The following is an 18,940-nucleotide window of genomic DNA, read 5'->3' as shown; positions in this document are numbered from 1 at the left end:
TGTTCTTTGTATGTGTCCCTTCATCAATTCCATCATGTCATCATTCCTCACTGTCGCGATTAGCCAAAAGTGGCAGAAAAGCGACGCTAAATAGCAAGAAATCAAATCAGTTAAAAATAATGATTATTTAGGAATGAACTCTGGAGTACAAAATTTACAATTAGAATATGGATTTTCATGTAATTACATATATTGTCTTTGGCGAATTGTGAATTACAATGTTAGGATCTATATACATGAAATTCATGTTGGCAGTAAAGCAATTTTACTAGTTTAGTTTGGCAAATATAGGCCTCCCAGATGGCGCAGTGGTAGCGTCGTCGCCTTGTAATCAAGGGGTCCCAGATTCGATACCCAGTGGAGGCACATAGTGGTTCGGATCGCACTTTAAACTGTAGATCAAGTCCTGATTAGCCTTGCTTTGCAAAAGTGGACTTTCAACACCAATTCAATCGATCGTTTGACCAATTCAAATGTACTTGTAGGACAAACACAATAAAATGGTTTCTATTAAAATTTGGTACTTTTTATCGGAATATGGCAATCTTCTTTTAAGCCATGATAAGCTACGGCGTCTAAAAAATTGTGAACCTGTTGACTATATTAGAACTTCTTATTTTTCATTTTTTCAAAGCATTATACTTTATGGAATAATCCTTTGGGGGAAATCATGTCAGGTCAATGACGTTTTGCTATTGCAAAAGAAAGCCATCAGGGAGATTTCAGATTGTTCTTATAAAGAACATTGTAGACCTTAGTTTATTCATTACAAAATAATGACTGTAATAAATTTATATATTTACTCTGTTTTGATTTATACTAAAAATAGGTTGCCTGAATTGAAATATAAACAAAATGTACATAATTACAATACAAGGTATAACAGAGAACTTTACTTATCTCATCATAGATTGTCTAAGTCATTAAATAGTTTTGAAGTAATTAGCGAAAAACTTTTCAACAAAATTTCATTCTACTTGCATTATGAATAGTTACAGAGTTTTAAAAACAAATTGTATAACTGGTTAGTTTTACACCCATTTTATGATGTTAATGAGTTTTTTGAATGTCTAGTAGATATATGATTTAGTTTTGGTTACTTACTTATTTACTTAGTCGCGTCCTCTTCTACCTGCCGGTGTCGAGGGGTTACAGAGAGCTCTCCAGACGTTTCTGTCCAGCGCCTTTGCCTGTGCCTCTTTCCATCTTATGCTTCGTTTCTCCAAAGTCTCTTTGACACTCATATTCCATGTCTTTCTTGGTCTTCCTTTTGGTCTTGTTCCTTGTGGACGTGCTTCCCATATCTGCTTTGGCAGTCTCGTCTCACTCATTCTGCTCAAATGGCCGAACCATCTGAGTTGATTACGTTCAACTGTTTCTTGTAGTGGCTGAGCATTTAAAGATTGCCGAATGGTTTGATTCCTTATCCGATCTTTCCTGGTTTTCCCACTTATTCTTCGAAGGTACCTCATTTCCATTGTTTGTACACTTTGCAGGTGTTTTCCAGTCATTGTCCAATTTTCACTGCTATATGTAAGTGTTGGTATATAAATTGTTTTATATACAGTGAATTTTGTTTGGGTAGTTATTTCTTTTTTGACTATAAATCCTCGGTTTATCATTTGATATAGCTTTCCTGTCTTCATTATTCTATCTCTTATTTCTTCCTCTTCTTTTCCTTGACTGTTTATAATTACTCCAAGATACTTGAAATTTGTCACTTGTTCTGAAGGTTTGCTATTCAGTTTTATCTTATGGTTTGTCTTTTCTCTGCTAATTATCATTGTTTTAGTTTTCTCTGTATTTATTTCCATATTCTTTTTCTTTAATTCTTCATTAAGAATATTTAGGTTATATTGTAAACTAGCCTGTGTATTAGCTATTAGTATAATATCATCAGCGTATATGAGCTCTGTTATTTTAATTGATTTCATATTCCAGTATCCTACATGAAATTGTTTCATTTTTATATGGCATTCCTTTATTACTTCATCTAATAAGATTATAAATATATATGGTGATAGTATGTCTCCCTGTTTAACTCCTGTTGTTATTTCATATTCCTCTGACTGGTGGTTTCTCGTCCTCACGTAGCATCTGCATCCTTTGTACCAACTTTGGATTGCTTTTATTAGGTTTTTATCCACTCCTTTCTTCTCTAAAGATTTCCACATCTCATTCCAAGGAACTCTGTCAAAAGCCTTTTGTAGATCTACAAAACATACATGTGCCTTTTTATTGTATTCTATTGTCTTGTCTGTTATTTGTTTGAGGGTGAAAATATGGTCTTGTACACTTCTTGCTGGTCTAAAGCCTGCTTGACTTTCTTCTAATTGCTCTTCGACATATTTTCTGAGTCTATTCTCCAGGATTCTTGAATATATCTTCCCTGGCACACTGAGCAATGAGATTCCCCGATGGTTTCTGCATTCTCTATTGTCCCCTTTCTTGAAGATTGGGATTATTACTGATATCTCCCATTCCTTCGGTACAATTTTCTTTTCCCATATAACATTCAGTAGGTTCAAAAACAGTTGCTCTCCAGCATTTCCCATGTATTTAAGCATTTCTGGTGTTAAACCATCATGTCCACTAGCCTTACCTAACTTCATTTTCTTTAATTTAGTTTTGGTACATAATTTAATTGGCTTTGCATAGCCTATATTTTTCACACTATTGCTGTACTTGGAATAATGACAATAAAATTTTTATTATATTATTATTATGATATTCAGATCGCAAAAATGAAGCGTCTGGCAGCCTGGCATAATTGATGACAGGGTCCGATGCAAAGGCGTGCCCAACGGGGGCTTGGTGAGGGTTATAACCCCCCTACTCTTTCGCCCAGTATTCCTAAATAAAGAACGTCAAAGGTAGGAAAAGATGGCAAAATAAAGGCTGACTACCAGAAAAAGCGTACATAACATTCCCTTTCGAAAATCCTGAGCACGCCACTGGTCCGGTGCCAGGCCGAAAGAAACACTGCCCTACACTATCCTTCACATTTTCTGTACCACATGTGCGGAATGCAGATGATGATTAATGATGATGATGATGAATATATTAGGGATATGGAAACTCACCATCCACCGTGGCTTTTAGAAGACCTTGGAAATCGCCGCCATATTGGTATCCCCTCAGCCTAAGCTCTTTGTAGATGTCGTTCCTGCTAACTATCAACTCCTGAGGACCTGGCGATGCCTTCGGAAGGTCAAGTTTCTCTTTGTCCACGTCGTCGACTACTCGGATTACTCCCGTCGCCACAGTTTCGTTGGATTCGGTGATCTCAAACCTTCCACTGGCTTGGATCAGCTCCAATTCGAAGTAGACGGCCCCTGGTCAGATGAATAAACAAAGGCAGGGTTGATAAAAATCATGGTTTTTATTCTAAAAAATCATTTTTGTTATTTTTTTTATTTAAATCGGATTTTTTTTTATTTGTTTAAAAAGCATTCTTAAAATTGCTTGTATGGTTTTAGGCACCATACACATAGAGATATGTTTTCTATGGAAAGTATTTTTCTAGTATATTTGAACAGTGTGTTAATGAAACTATGATAATTTTAGTAACTTTTCATCCAGTGAAAATAAAACATTCTGGATGTACTTTAAAAATGTGACTTAAAATATTAACTTAAATATTTTTATAATTTTTGTAGCTGAATTTTTGTGATTTTTTTAATGGTAGTTTGAAAAATATCAGCTGCCATGTTTATTTACATTTTAATGATAATGACACTATTTATGGTTTAACATGATTAGTATTTTATATATTTTTCTACACTAAATGTTTGCTATTTTTGCCTATATAAATTATAAGATTATTAAATTTTAAATAAAGAGGAATGTGTGCTTACATTTCCTTTTGTATTAGCTTCACACCATTAGTAGCCTAATATTTTATTTCATTTCGTTTCTTTTCCTTTCTTAGAGCCTAATAAACTCCATTAAATGATTGCGAGATTAATGTACTTTCACCAAAAGTGATTTTGATATCAACAAAATCCTTACGTATCGTACCCAAGGTATTGGATAGAAATGACAAGTCTTAGATCATTCTTAGTAGGAAAGCGGAATAAGCAATGAGGCAAACGTGAGGTTATTGACTTGGGAGACGAGGAGGCTTGGAGTGTTGGAATTGACAGGGAGTGAGATCAGTTGGCGAGAATACGAGAGAGAGTAAGGACTGCGGATTGAAAAGGAGAAGCTATGGGAAGAACGATTATTGGACAATGGTGTGTGATGAGATTGATGTCTGACAGGGAGGTCAGACAAGTGATATTTGAGTGGACAAGTGCAGGAACAACCTTCATCTATTTGTAAGGCAAGTAATAACCTTTTCAAAACCAATCCATATCGGTTCAGTCATGGAGAGTACAAAAACCCATATCTAACTTAAGTTAATTTCTATCGCCATTCCTTTAAATGTAACCTCTTGCATTTATCACATTTAGGCCAAGCGAATGATAACCACCCGAGAGATGAATAGAATTTAAAGGTTCTTGGTTCGATCCCAAACGCAGAAGTAACATTGCGTTACGTGATGTAAGCTGCGTTACGCTTATGTACATTATTCTGTAAATTATTTATTTGAAGTGATTTAAATCAATACATCTTGAACAAAGGTAAATGTTAATGGATTAACAATGGATTCTTTGTTGCTATTTACACACACACACACGCACAGAGTGGCTACAGGCGTAGGCAGGGATGAGGCTACAGCCCCTCCCAAAATGTTGAGAAAATCCAAATTTTTCAAATGAAAGTCGTAAAGAACTCGGAGGAAAACCAAAACGATAAATGCAAACTTTCCTTAAAATGACCCCGGACTACCATTTATGTCTGAACAATTTTTAGAACAAATTCCCCCCTCAAACGCAACTAATTAATATTCAGCTTTTCAATTCCAACCCTTTCCGAGAAAGAAAATTCCTGCGTACGCCAGTGAGATTCGTAGTTGTAAATCAGGATGTGCACTGGAGGAAAAAAAATAGAGGTGTGGCATAGTCAAGCATTGTAGTTCGCCGACCTCCATGACAGCGCGCCACGCCGCTAGCGGTTGCCTGGGCATGGATGTTCTTTCTTCATCAATTTAATCATATCATCAGTCCTTCTCATCGTCGCGATTAGCCTAAAGTAGCAGAAAAGCGACGTAAAATAACCTAATTCAACCAATCAATCAAAGCAGCACAAAAGTGGTTAAAGTCAAGCGTGGTCCGCAAAGGCTTGAAGAAATGTTACCAACTTTAGAGGGAAGGAAACTCATTTAAGAATGAAATAGGTTGCTAGAGACGAAAAACGTGCGAGTATATTTGCATGTATTAGAGATTGTTTAACATACGAAACTTCATTTTAAAATAAATTGACGATTATAAAATTGACATTTCCGGACTATTAAAGAAAAATATTCTCTGGAATTTCTGGGCCTTTTATAACATTTGCGTGAAAAATCGTTTTATGACTTTATTTGTCTTAAAAATAAATATAGAAACTGTTTGGTAAAACTTGCAAGTAAAATGCAGCACCAGCGTTCTCACTACAGTAATATTAAACCAGCATTCACTATTCATTATTATTGTTACTACAACAATATACGAGTACTATAATGGATTGCATTGTACAATTGACCAGCAACTACAAATAAACATTTGTTGCACTTTAGAACTTCTAAAGTTAGGTCCTATGTGTCTGCAACAAGAGGTCTTTATGAGGGTCCTTGGTTAAGAAAAGGTTAAGGACCATTGGTCTAACTTGTTTTACAGTAATGAGCAGGGAACGGAACTTTATGTGCTAAAAAACTCAGAAATATTTATTTTCTTATGTGTCATAAATGTTGAAAATATGTGATAAAAACAGGAAAATATGTGACAAAAATGAAAAACATTTGGTAACAAAAACAAAATATTGCATGCATTTTAAACAGCTGAAATCAGTTTCTAAATGCTTACCTACTAGCGAGCTATTTTTTGAAAGAATTGCAGTGAATCACCATAGTTTTTCCAAATTCTCCGCTGTAAATCTGTGACGATTATCTCTAAAAAAGCATCTTATATTGTGAGAAAGATCGCTCCACGTCACAAGAAACAATTCTTGCATACTTGAAGCACAAAATGCCACTAACGCTGAAGTTTTCCAAAGCTTCCTCTTCCTCTACTTCAGCTTCCAAAACACGTGCAATTTGGCACAAAGTTTGAAAACCTTGATTTTTCCCAAAAAATTCTGTACATTTAGACATAAGCACTTGTGCGTTAGATCCAGTGGTGGGGGTAATATTTTCCCCCAATAGAATCGTAGGCGGGACGCCAGAAGTCTGCCAACGAGCGTGTTCAAAGACAAAACAAACCTAGCACTCTCGTTATGAAAGAGGTGCGGAGAATAAACATTTTTCCTTGGAGGATTGCGAGGTAGATGAAGTCAATGAGCTATTTTATGTATTTAAAATAAAAATTCGCAAAATATGTATTTACATACAGAAAACTGGAAAATATGTGTTTTTATGTAAAATAAAATTTGCTGTGTTGACATATAAGGCTGTGATCAGAATTTTGGCAAAACCGAGGGTCTCTATCTTATCGCAGAAAAAACATTTAATTACCTAAAGTTCCGTTCCCTAGTAATGAGAGGGATAACGTTATTCTATCCACTTGCCAGCCAGAGTTTGGAGTAGGAAGGAGTGACAGGGCACTGCATTCTCTTCTACCATTTAACCTTTTTAACCTAACTTACCTCCCCATGTTTTAAACTTTGACTATTCTTGTCTTGTCTCCTGATGAAGCCACATCATGTGGTGAAAGCTAGAGGCAGTAAGTACTTGCCAAAACTGGACTTCATTACTTACTTATTCTATCAGTTCATATGCATTCATGGCGTAACTAGGAAGAAGAAGATATGGTCCTAACGGGCTACAAAGGACTATAAAGTCTCATAAATTACCCTATTTTAACGTTTTTATTTAAACCTCATATAACTTTACATATTAGCTCTAGCATAACTGCTGAACAAATAGATGCTCTGGACAGGTTCGCTAACAACTGTTTTCGCGATATGCTCCGTGAATCACTGATCAACGACCTTGGTAAATCAACATATGAATAATGAAAAATACTGTGAGTTGCCAGAATTTATTTTTTTCTTACTATTCAACTTTCTCGACTTCAATTACTTTATTATCTAATTCACTGCTAATATTGTTGTATTATTGTATATGATTTTATTCCTGTTGTATTTTATTGTACTTTCTTTTTTAATTTCTTTCTAATCTTGTATTTTATTTTAATTTTTATTTGAATCTGTTCTATTGTATGGGATTTTATCTCATTTGTATTATATTGTACTTGTTCAATTTCTTTGTAATCTTGAATTTTATTTTAATTTTTATTTGAATCTGTTCTATTGTATGGGATTTTATTCCATATATATTCTATTGTACTTTCTTGTTCATTTTCTTTGTAACCTTAAATTTTATTTTAATTTTTATTTTAATATGTTCTATTGTATGGGATTTTATTCCATTTGTATTTTATTGTACTTTCTTGTTCAATTTCTCTGTAATCTTTAATATCATTTTAAATTTTATTTGAATCTGTTTTATTGTATGGGATTTTATTACATTTCTATTCTATTGTACTTTCTTGTTCATTTTCTTTGTAACCTTAAATTTTATTTTAATTTTTATTTTAATATCTTCTATTGTATGGGATGTATGGGATTTTATCCCATTTGTATTATATTGTACTTTCTTGTTCAATTTCTTTGTAATCTTGAATTTTATTTTAATTTTAATTTGAATCTGTTCTATTGTATGGGATTTTATCCCATTTGTATTATATTGTACTTTCTTGTTCAATTTCTTTGTAACCTTAAATTTTATTTTAATTTTTATTTTAATATGTTCTATTGTATGGGATTTTATTCCATTTGTATTTTTTTGTACTTTCTTGTTCAATTTCTTTGTAATCTTGAATTTTATTTTAATTTTTATTTGAATCTGTTCTATTGTATGGGATTTTAACCCATTTGTTCTTGTTCAATTTCTTTGTAATCTTGAATTTTATTTTAATTTTTATTTGAATCTGTTCTATTGTATGGGATTTTATCCCATTTGTATTATATTGTACTTTCTTGTTCAATTTCTTTGTAACCTTAAATTTTATTTTAATTTTTATTTTAATATGTTCTATTGTATGGGTTTTATGCCATTTGTATTTTTTTTGTACTTTCTTGTTCAATTACTTTTTAATCTTGAATTTTATTTTAATTTTTATTTTAATATGTTCTATTGTATGGGATGTATGGGATTTTATCCCATTTGTATTATATTGTACTTTCTTGTTCCATTTCTCTGTAATCTTTAATTTAATTTTTATTTGAATCTGTTCTATTGTATGGGATTTTATTCCATTTGTATTTTATTGTACTTTCTTGTTCAATTTCTCTGTAATCTTTAATTTCATTTTAATTTTTATTTGAATCTGTTTTATGTATGGGATTTTATTCCATTTCTATTATATTGTACTTTCTTGTTCATTTTCTTTGTAACCTTAAATTTTATTTTAATATGTTCTATTGTATGGCATTTTATTCCATTTCTATTCTATTGTACTTTCTTGTTCATTTTCTTTGTAACCTTACATTTTATTTTAATTTTTATTTTAATATGTTCTATTGTATAGGATTTTATTCCATTTGTATTTTATTGTACTTTCTTGTTAAATTTCTTTGTAATCTTGAATTTTATTTCATTTTTATTTTAATCTGTACGTTTTGGGGTTAGGGGGTAGACCAGCAACAGCTGTAACTCGCCCAGCAATTAAGTCAATTCAATTCAATTCAATTCAGTATAGATTCACTAACACTAAGACCGTAAACGAAATTTGTAATGTATTTTGGTTCACTATAGACGAATGTTCACTACAAACTAGTTCACTAAATCCAGATCTAACTGTATATTTATTGCATCAAATTAAAAACTGTTCACTGAGAGTGGACATTGAGTTTTTTTTAGGTATTTTGAAGGAGAGCAGAAGTGACTCGACCTGATCCCCTCGAAACACTCTCACCTTTGTTAGGGAGGATGGTGACACGGTGAAACTGGACGTCCTCAAAAATGACTGAAAGGTCTTCGAATCTTGCTGTTCGCAGTGAGGCCAGCATCTTCCACACGAGGACCTGAAAAGACAATGGAAACTTGATTGTTATGATATGCGCTCTGGCGTCCATCGACCCCCTCTCCATAGAAATTGGTATTGCTCATATCAAGCTAGAAAAAGAAGAAGTTATATTTATTGTTAACAGAAATAAAGTTCGTTATTTAGTATTCGAATTGAATAATAGTAATAAAAACTGCGTTACATCGAAAAAAATAGTGTAAAATACAGGAACCAGGGTGGTTTTTTTTTTGGCATATTCTACCATTCAATCCAAAGACTAAATGGTTCCACAGTTTTCAAAATTCCAAAAATTAGTGTGAGAGGTCATACAACATAATCTTCATGACTAAAATTTTCCCTTAACTATTAAAGCATTTTCTTGATTCAGATACGTTAGCGTTACTATCAAAATAGAATAACTATGTCTTTTAGTACACCAACTGCGTGAAACGTAAAAAAAACAAGAAACAAAGTTGTGCTGCATATTCGCTCATCTACTAGAACGAGTGGAAGAGTCTCCCCAAGGGACATAATAATAATAATTATAATATTGGAATAAAATTGATTTACTTTTATAATAGCTAGTATTTTATAGTTACCAAAACTATGATTATTATCGCCATTTTTTTCTGCTATTCAAGTTTTATTAATGGTCTCACCCTCTTCCTACGCAGCCACAAGAATCTAAGCAAAAATCCAATATGCTAACCAAGACAGAATTTATTTTATTTTAAAACATAAACTAAACGTTACGTTTCAACTTTCTAGCACATAAAGTGGGATGAGGCTAAGCAGATAGGAAGGGAGAAGAGAATACTAGTGAGAAAATGGAAGGAGGCCAAGGAAATAGAGAAGAAAGCGGAAGACGACACAATGAACTGGAATGAGGTACTGAAGATGAAAAGAATGGAAGGAGGTGTTAGAAAGAGTGAAAAGAACAAAAGCGAAGGAGGAGAAAAGAAGGAAGAATAATGAAGAAAGAAAGAATAAAGAAAAAGAGCGTGAGATAAGGAGTCCAACCACGTTCCAGAGTAAAGGAAATGTTTATCTAAATTGCCTGTCAGGTGAAACAACAGTTGACAGGAGAAGGCCACCTGCTGGAACACCTGGAAAGGAATGTTCCAGATAAACAGCTTTCTAATATTCTTGTGTCTAAAGGGGAGTGATTTTCGTGTGTGTATATATATATATATATATATATATATATATATATATATATATATATATATATATATATTCCTGTTTTGTACCTTATTTCATTTGTATTTGGTGCAGTTTGAAGTAGACCTTGCTAGAAGGTTGAAACGTAACGTTTAGTTTATGTTTTAAAATAAAATAAATTCTGCCTTGGTCAGCATATTGAGTTTTTGGTTATCATGGAAACAAGGTTTTTTGGTGTTAAAAATCTAAGTTCATTCGACCTCCACCAATTTTAATCCCTGTCTCTTTCTGACAAATCAGCTACAAGTGCAATGCAGTGAATAATATTTGGGAGACCTTGTTATTTAAAGAGTGTAGAAGATCACATTTCTTTCTTTGGCTGCAATAGTCCTATTGCAAAATATATGTGATCATCGTTGATAAGCAACTTACCAGATAGCCAGTTGCCGGGAAAAGGATTCTTCCGTCTATCTTGTGGCCCTTGTAAAATGCGTTGTCCTCTCTCGATATGTCTACTTGAACCATGTGTTGGATTACTTTCCCGCTCTGCAACAGGAAAAGAATTCATGAGTGACCAGAAATGTATGATGAACATTTCACATGATTATACAGTTACCGTAGAAAGAGAGGTTGGTTGATGGTCACGAGTGAGTGCTACTTATATTCTGTCTTAAGCTCTTCCTCTCAATTTTTTTCTATCTTCCTTAGACCGGCTTAGACGACAGCATTTCCTTTAACATTTTTGCTAGCATAAATGCTATCTAAATGCTTTCACAAATCTTATAGCAGATAGTTTACAGGAAAGCATTTCATGGAACGTGCAGTAAACCCTCGTTAATTCTAATCCCAAAGGAAAGGAAAAATCAAGAGTTCGTGTTAACGAAACTCGTGCTAATCAGGGACTCAAATTTTATTATTGTAATACAGTTCTTTCTTCACATTAACCATTTACAATACGTATGTCATCATAGAAAACACTACTATAGTACTACATTAATTAACTTTTTAAAAAAGTACTCAGATCATTTTCTGATGACAAATTCCTGTATATTGCGCTGTCGCAGAAGGGAACGGAAATGCCTGGTAACTTCACGGCCAACTGTACTCATAGCTTCCGTAAAACTAGAGTGCGCGTAAAAATCTCCTGTATATGGCCTTGAAAGTCTGAACAGCACCAGCGAATCACAGACGTGCGGCGTTGCCAGCCAGCATTGCCTAGTTCCGTGCTCTCCGTGACAAGACGTTTCGCTCAAACACGCTGTCTCTTTTCCGTGTAAAACATGGCACTACTGCAGTGCGCTGCTATTGGCTATCGCCATATGCAGGAGATTTGACGCGCACTCTAGCGGTCAATTCGTACTGGCTACGTTTTAAAGAATACAAAAACACATCTGAACACACAACTGAATTTGTTGGTTAAATACATATAATCTCATTGTTGACGCTATGATCGCGAGCAATTGAACCCAAGTTTTAATCTTGATGTTACTCCTACTGGCTATGTTTTAAAGAATAGAAAAACACATTTGTACACATTGTGGATCTGAATCTGTTGGTTACAATACTGTATAAGTTGATTGTTGACAAGATGATAGATTGTTGACAAGATGATAGATTGTTGAGCGCGATACCTAGCAGAGGAACGACAGAGGAACAACAGAAAAACATTCGTGTTAAATGAGATTTACTGACGCAACGGACTAAAAAGCAGTTCGTAATTCGTGTTAACTGATAAAACTTTCTATAAGATATAATACATCCCTGCCGGGACCAACATTTTGTTCTTGTTAACCGAGCGTTCGTCTTAAGCGAGTTTGAGTTAACGAGGGTTTACTATATAATACATACAGCACGAAAAGCACGTCGAGTTACACCATCTATGGTGAGAGTTCGGTGTTTACAATTGAAACAACTAAAATATTCTTCCATACGTGTACAGTGAACGCTGTATAGTATGTATTTAAGCAGTGCCATTCTTTTGTACCTAAAACCATTTAATACTAAACGTTATTCCTCTCGGTTGACTAGTTATCGTCTTTTAAAAATGTGAAGTGATGCATTGTTTACATCTCACGCGGCCGCCATTACAACTGCACTCGTGACCTAGAGCTCGCTTCTGATTGGTTACGCTACGAAAAATGCTACGGACCGAGCCTATCCTTGAGAAATGCCATGAAATATGCCATGGCATCTGAAATGCCATAAGATTTCTCGCTTTACACGGTAGCATTTTGGTCATGGCATATGCTAAGGAAAGTGATTTCGTCTAAAGCGGGCCGTAATCTCTTTCTCTCCGTTTTTCTTTCACGTTCTATCTTCATTTCTGTTTCCAGCTCCCTCTCATCTCTCTCTATCTTTCTCTCTCTCTCTCTCTCCCTCTCTCTCTCTCCCTCTCTCTCTCTCTCTCTCTCTCTCTCTCCCTCTTCCCAATCGTTCTTACTATTATCTCTTCCATTCTATGTTCTTGTGTGTCTCTATTTTTTTTCTTTCGCTCTCACTTTCTCCCCTTCTCTCTGTCTCTCTCTCTCTCTCTCTGTCTCTCTCTGTGTAACTTTTCTTTCTATTTCACTCTCACCTTTTCTTCTCGTTCTTTCTCAGTTTCCCCACCTTTTACCGCTGTTTCAATATCTCTTTCTAACTTTTTCTCTCAGTTTATTTCTGTCTCTCTTTTCAACTCTCTGCGTGTATGTGTATGAATCCTGCTCAACTCTAAACGTTTTTGAAAATATCTTACTTAGGCCCTCGTTGGGGCTGAAGATCATTTCACGGTGGGCAGAAGTGGCATAAATACAACGAAAAATAAAAAAATTCAACAACAATACCACAATATATTCTGTCAGGATATTTACCACTTCATAGAATCGTGGCACGCCCCATTGTTGTTCATGGTCCCACTTTATCAAGGGCGATATCATGGACGTTCCCCTCCTCACAGGAAATTGCATCTTTGGATACAGCTCTGACAGCCGTGGTTGCACTCCTGCATTGTATAACCTAGGGAGAGAAAGCACTTATTCTTTGAAAATACGAAAAAAAAAAAAAATATTTCCTTCTTGTACTTCCAGTTACCCTAGCGGGAACTAAGGGTTGAAGAAGGACAAAGGTTAAAGTTACTGATCAGTTCATGCAGGGACTCACAGAGATACATCATCATCCAGGTACAGTCACGGACACTATTGGATTGTAACAACCCCATTGATTGTCAGCGGGATCATTGCAACCCAGTAGTGTCCGTGGCTGTACATACTGGCTGCTTCGTCATAGATTGGACGTAACATCTCCAAACCTGAAACTCGATCTTAACTTAACCCCAATATCATACCCATCCTCTCTGGGAATCGTCCTATTTGCGAACAGTCCTAATTGCGAACACTACATTACAAACCTTACAGTTTTAAGTGAGAGTCAAACCACTATACCAGGGGTTCCCAAAACTTTCATTTCACGGCGCCCTTAGTGTTTCAAGATTTTCCCAAGTCAGAATGTAGGCCTATCTAACAGTTGCAACGCTCACTTAGTGTGGTTAGGTTGCTTGCCTTAAGTTAAAAAATAAACACATATTCCAAATTCAGAAATATTGTATATGTAAAAAGTACTAAGTTGGATTGATAGGATGGTCCGATTCCAAAATCATGTGTGGAAATCAATTACTAAGTTATTAGGATTTTCCAATATGAAGTTGTTGCAATTTACTATACTAGAGCCCCCCATTCCTAGGTCATGAATTTAGTGGGTGTTTCAGTGGGAAGTCCCGCTTTTTAAATAGCTATAGCATTCGACATAATAACATTACAATAACGCTACTGTGTGCAAATTAGAGGAAAACTGTTGGAGAATGACTTACCATCACATCAAATGCTGAAAGTAACCTCAATTCTCTTCAAGACACATTCTTGCACGTTTCACAATCTTTTCTGATATACGCCTCAACATGTCTGCGCCAATATTGTTTATTTCAGCCATGATGTTTGCCTGGAGATCCTCAACAGTTCTTGGTTGTTGTGATGGTAGGTCATTCTCCCACAGTTTTCCTTTAATTTGCACACAGTAACGTTATTGTAATGTTATTATGTCGAATGCTATAGCTGTTTAAAAAGTGGGACTTCCCACTGAAACACGCTGTATAATTAAAGGGTCAGAGGAACAAACATTTAATTGAACTTTCGTCAAACTTCAGAAAATGAACTTTTATGTGCAAAACGTTACTGGACATGTAAATGAAAAGCTGAAAAAAAGCATATGTTTTGATGAATGAATGAATGTCAAATGTATGAAACGAAAGAAATCATGTTGCAAGGTCCAGTACAGCATCCACATGGAAGGAAATTACGACAGAAAATTGACTTATCTGGTTTTTACACCTTGCTCCTTCAATTGTTGTTTTGTGGACTTGAAACAAACTTTGCGCAAAAGTGAATGACGGAAATTAAGAAAGAGGAAAAGGAAAAAGCAAAGACGAAAAGATGAGCAGAAGGAATGAAGAAGGAAAGAGAGAGAGAAAGTATAAAGAAACAGAGGAAGGAAGAGAGAGAGGAAGATATATAGAAAGAAAAGGATGTAGAAATTGAGGAAGGGTAACCTGCTCGGCTTAGGACATAAGTAAAGCATGATTTTTATACATATCGTAAGTGTACTTCTCAACTATCTTTTACATTTTCCTATTTTCTTATAATTCATTGTTGCACATTCGACTTGATTCAATCACTCATTGTAATTACCTAACTTTTCATCTTCGTTTTAATCATCCTTTACACGTTTCTACTTTGTTAAAATTAGTTTTATCCCTTGTCACTGGTGCTGCCATCTGTTATTGCCTAAGTCAAACATTTTCCTTTTATCGCTCCCATGTACACGTAACAGAAGTAGAGCAATATGGGGAGAGGAAGATACAGAAAGAGATAGTAAAAGAAAGCAGAGAGAGAAAGAAAGAGGTAAGAAATGAAATGGAGAGAGAAAGAGGAAACTGAAAAGAATCTTAGTATCTATATGAGCATTGACCCCACCAGCAAGTATTTCGTCCACTCTTGAGCCCACCAGCAAGTATTTCGTCCACTCTTGAGGCCACCAGCAAGTATTTCGTCCACTCTTGAGCCCACCAGCAAGTATTTCGTCCACTCTTGAGCCCACCAGCAAGTATTTCGTCCACTCTTGAGGCCACCAGCAAGTATTTCGTCCACTCTTGAGCCCACCAGCAAGTATTTCGTCCACTCTTGAGCCCACCAGAAAGTATTTCGTCCACTCTTGAGCCCACCAGAAAGTATTTCGTCCACTCTTGAGCCCACCAGTAGGTTGTAGTCAATGGGGTCTCGGATTGAATACCCGATGGAGGCACAGTGACTCGGATCCCACTTTAAACTGTAGGTCCAGTCGCCATTAGCCTATCGCAGCACAAAAAGGATTTAACATTTGATGACATCACTTGTAGGTAGGGTTGTTAGAAGGTCCAGGAACCCATAAATCCTAATGGGTTTTATTGTGTTCCGCTGCAGGTCCAGAACCTATAATCTCGCGCAATTTAAATTCGGTCTAAGTTGTGTATTGTTTAATTGAAAAAAGGTTCCTGTACCGTATTTAAATTGATCCTGGAAAAAAAGGTTCTTGGAGCCGAATTGGAATACCGGGTGATCCGTTTGAGATGTCAGAAAAGAAAACCTTTACACACAAGAGGTTAATGTACGTATTTCCGAGCAGCTTGTTGTAATACAGTATAAGCAGAAATGTTTACAGACATCAGCCACATGGCGGCGCTACTGTGCATGGTAACAAAGTTGGTGATCACGTCACAACAGCGCACACAGTATGGCGTATGGTATGCGAAATTTTCGAGTATTACATGCATGCTACTTCCGCCACGCAGCTGAAGTCAGTATACCTGAAGCTGCTCACAGATACGTACATTAACCTCTTGTGTATAAAGGTTTACTTTTCTGACATCTCAAACGGATCACCCGGTATACTTTACAGATAAAACAGGTTCTTTACGGTCTAGAACCAATTTACTCTTGCTGATTTTCTCTCCTGGACCAGAATTGAATGTATTTAAAATTCGTGGACTTCAACAATCCTGCTTGCAGGGAAGATGACTTACCTCCCCAGAGCAGTGGTGAAAACCTCCAGGTTGTTGGGGTGCTCCCTCTTCGCGAGGGAGACGCTGAGGGTACTTGGCGAGAAGGAGCGTCTGAGCACCGCCTGTAGCAGTCCGTGGGGGGCGATTTCCACCAGAATGGCGGAGTCCGGGATGTGGTAGCAGGCCTCCCTGAACAGCACCGGCGACAGCAGGTTGCGGGTGAAGTACTCGGCCGAACACAACTGGGCGCCGGGAGAGTCCCACTCCTGCTCTGGGACGCAAGTGCTTAGCCACTTGGGGGACCTTCGCTTGGGCAACGGGATCACCTAGGAAGGAAATGGCAACAATCATATATTTCTCAAGAACTTGCGTTGGATAAATTAACATTTAAAATACTCATCTATCGTACAAGACAATTATTTGATACTGTTAGAGTAGAGAAGGTCTAAATATGGGCGAAGGTTTAAATATGGGTTTTGGAGTTATCAGCTCTCCCGGGTGCTGCAGCCTGGCAGAGGTTATTGGAACTGGTTATCTGTCAAGGACAAAGGTTGCGGCGTCAATTCGCAAGAGAAAGTGGTGGTTAGTTTCGGCCTTGGACGCTGTTATAGAATTGCGACCTCCGAAAACTTTTTGCAGGTATGTTTTAACTCAGCGTTTTCTGAATTCTCATCTGCTTTGTATATGTTATGATATTAGCGGTACATAATACAAATGTGGGCTTTTATAATGCCATGATTTGTTTGTGAAATATGTACCACAGAGAGCGAAAATAAATTGAAGAAGAAAAATAGCGTGATGGTCTAAATATGGGCTATGAAATGAGGTCTAATGTTGAGATCACATTTTCAACAAATATTTGGATGTTTTTCTTAATTTCAATTTTTCCCATTCCGCGTGATTTTCAAAACAACAGATTATTCATAAATATGAATTTTATAATGATTTAGCGATAAATGACTGGTTTATTAATTTTAATTGCTTTTTGTGATATTGCCACTAGTAGCCCATATTTAGACCACAATTTTGAAATACATCATTTTACCATTTTTTGGAAATTGCTTTTTTTTTAAAAGAAAATGGAGACCTTCTATACTTTAGCATGCTATTACATTTAAGTATATATTTCATAGATATGCATTTTAAAGGCAGGTGCTTGATATATTATTTTTTTCCTCCGACAATGACAACATAAAAAGGGGGGCCAATATTTAGACCTTTTCCTCTATAGATCAGAGATGTTCAGACTCTCCGGATACCGAGCCTCAGCGTCGGCCTTAGCCTCCAAGAGCTTTGCGAGTCTGAGGCCGAGATGTGTAGTTCGGAAGCGGGGGCCGTGTGAGGGCGGAGGCCTACCTTGAACTCGGGGGCTGAGGCCGAGAGATGCAGTTCGGAAGCCGACCTTGAACTGGGATGTCGGGCCTCGCGAGGCCGAAGTCAAATGGACAACTCTGGTAAAGATATGGACGCTCGAATCCGCATCCAAAATTATTCAAATTCGATTTAAGCGGAATTCGAATCCTAAATTTGACATGTGAATCCCGAATCCTGAATCAGATATCCAAAAACTTGGATCGGATATCCAGAATCTTTTATAAGATATCCTGAATTTTGTATCAGATATCCCGATTCTTGAATGACGTATCTCAAATCTTAGGCGATATCCGAAATCTTTTAATGCGATATCCCGAATCTTGGATCAAATATCCACCGATCCTTTGTTAACGACTTGAAATATAAATTGTATTTTTATTTTGGTCATTAAGTATCGCTTTTCTCCCCCCTTTGGATAATCACAACGATGGGGATGAATGATGATTAGACGCAAGAGATGAGGAGACACTCAGAAATTACGCTGGATTCGAACACGGAAACTTTCAGTAGCGAAACCGAAAATGGTCGCTCAACGCGCCCGGCGACAGAGGCTATTATCCCACAGAGTTGAGTTATGTTCGCACAACTTTGTCTCCTCTTGTAGCATGGGTATTGGAACTACACTCGGAGAACTAAATGCATCATATCGATTGATGCACTAAAGTGTGTTTTGTAGCTTCTCCAAAGAATCAGATTCACTTTCGATGCATTTGGGTGCATTTTTGTATGTCGTGAAAGAAACACCAAGGTGCATCATTTGATTCAAGTGAGGATTTATTTCAGTCGAGATGCACTTCAATCCGTCAGTTGATGCGTTTTGATGCACCAGAATGCATCTCTTTTTATGATGCATTTAAACGTTTCGTTTGAGCTACACGAACTCTGTAGTTCAGATCAATCGTTTAAAAAACTCAATATGTTGACCAAGGCAGAAATTTATTTTATTATAAAACATAAACTAAACGTAACGTTTCAACCTTCTAGCAAGTTTTTCTTCAGACTCTGCACCAAGTACGAAAGTAACAAGGTACAAAACAGGACGATATATCCTGAACAAACATTACTCCCCTCCAGACTATTAGAAAGTTGTTCTGGAACATTCTAGCACATCATTTCTTACCCCTCTCTTTTTTTATTTTAGACAGAGAGAGATAAATCTCTCCTCCTTTCTTTCTTCTCCCATCCTCTC

At 36.2% G+C, this 18,940-nt stretch overlaps 1 protein-coding gene across 1 annotated transcript in view; it reads right to left on the bottom strand.

Moving 5' to 3' along the window:
• LOC145999576 (fatty acid synthase-like) overlaps positions 1-18,940 on the bottom strand; it is a 99,625-nt gene that overhangs the window by 70,226 nt on the left and 10,459 nt on the right. The window contains exons 7-11 of the mRNA XM_083136600.1: positions 16,399-16,703; positions 13,160-13,304; positions 10,743-10,856; positions 9,060-9,168; positions 3,084-3,335 (exon numbers count right to left, since the gene is read on the bottom strand). Of these exons, the coding sequence (XP_082992726.1) occupies positions 3,084-3,335; positions 9,060-9,168; positions 10,743-10,856; positions 13,160-13,304; positions 16,399-16,703 (925 nt within the window). The remainder of the gene's footprint in view (positions 1-3,083; positions 3,336-9,059; positions 9,169-10,742; positions 10,857-13,159; positions 13,305-16,398; positions 16,704-18,940) is intronic.

This window comes from Lepisma saccharinum, chromosome 15 (assembly GCF_977018435.1).
Source record: "Lepisma saccharinum chromosome 15, izLepSacc3.1, whole genome shotgun sequence".
Taxonomy (NCBI): Eukaryota; Metazoa; Arthropoda; class Insecta; order Zygentoma; family Lepismatidae; genus Lepisma; species Lepisma saccharinum.
Note: the sequence above shows the minus strand (reverse complement) of the source record. Positions and strands in the feature narration are given on the sequence as shown.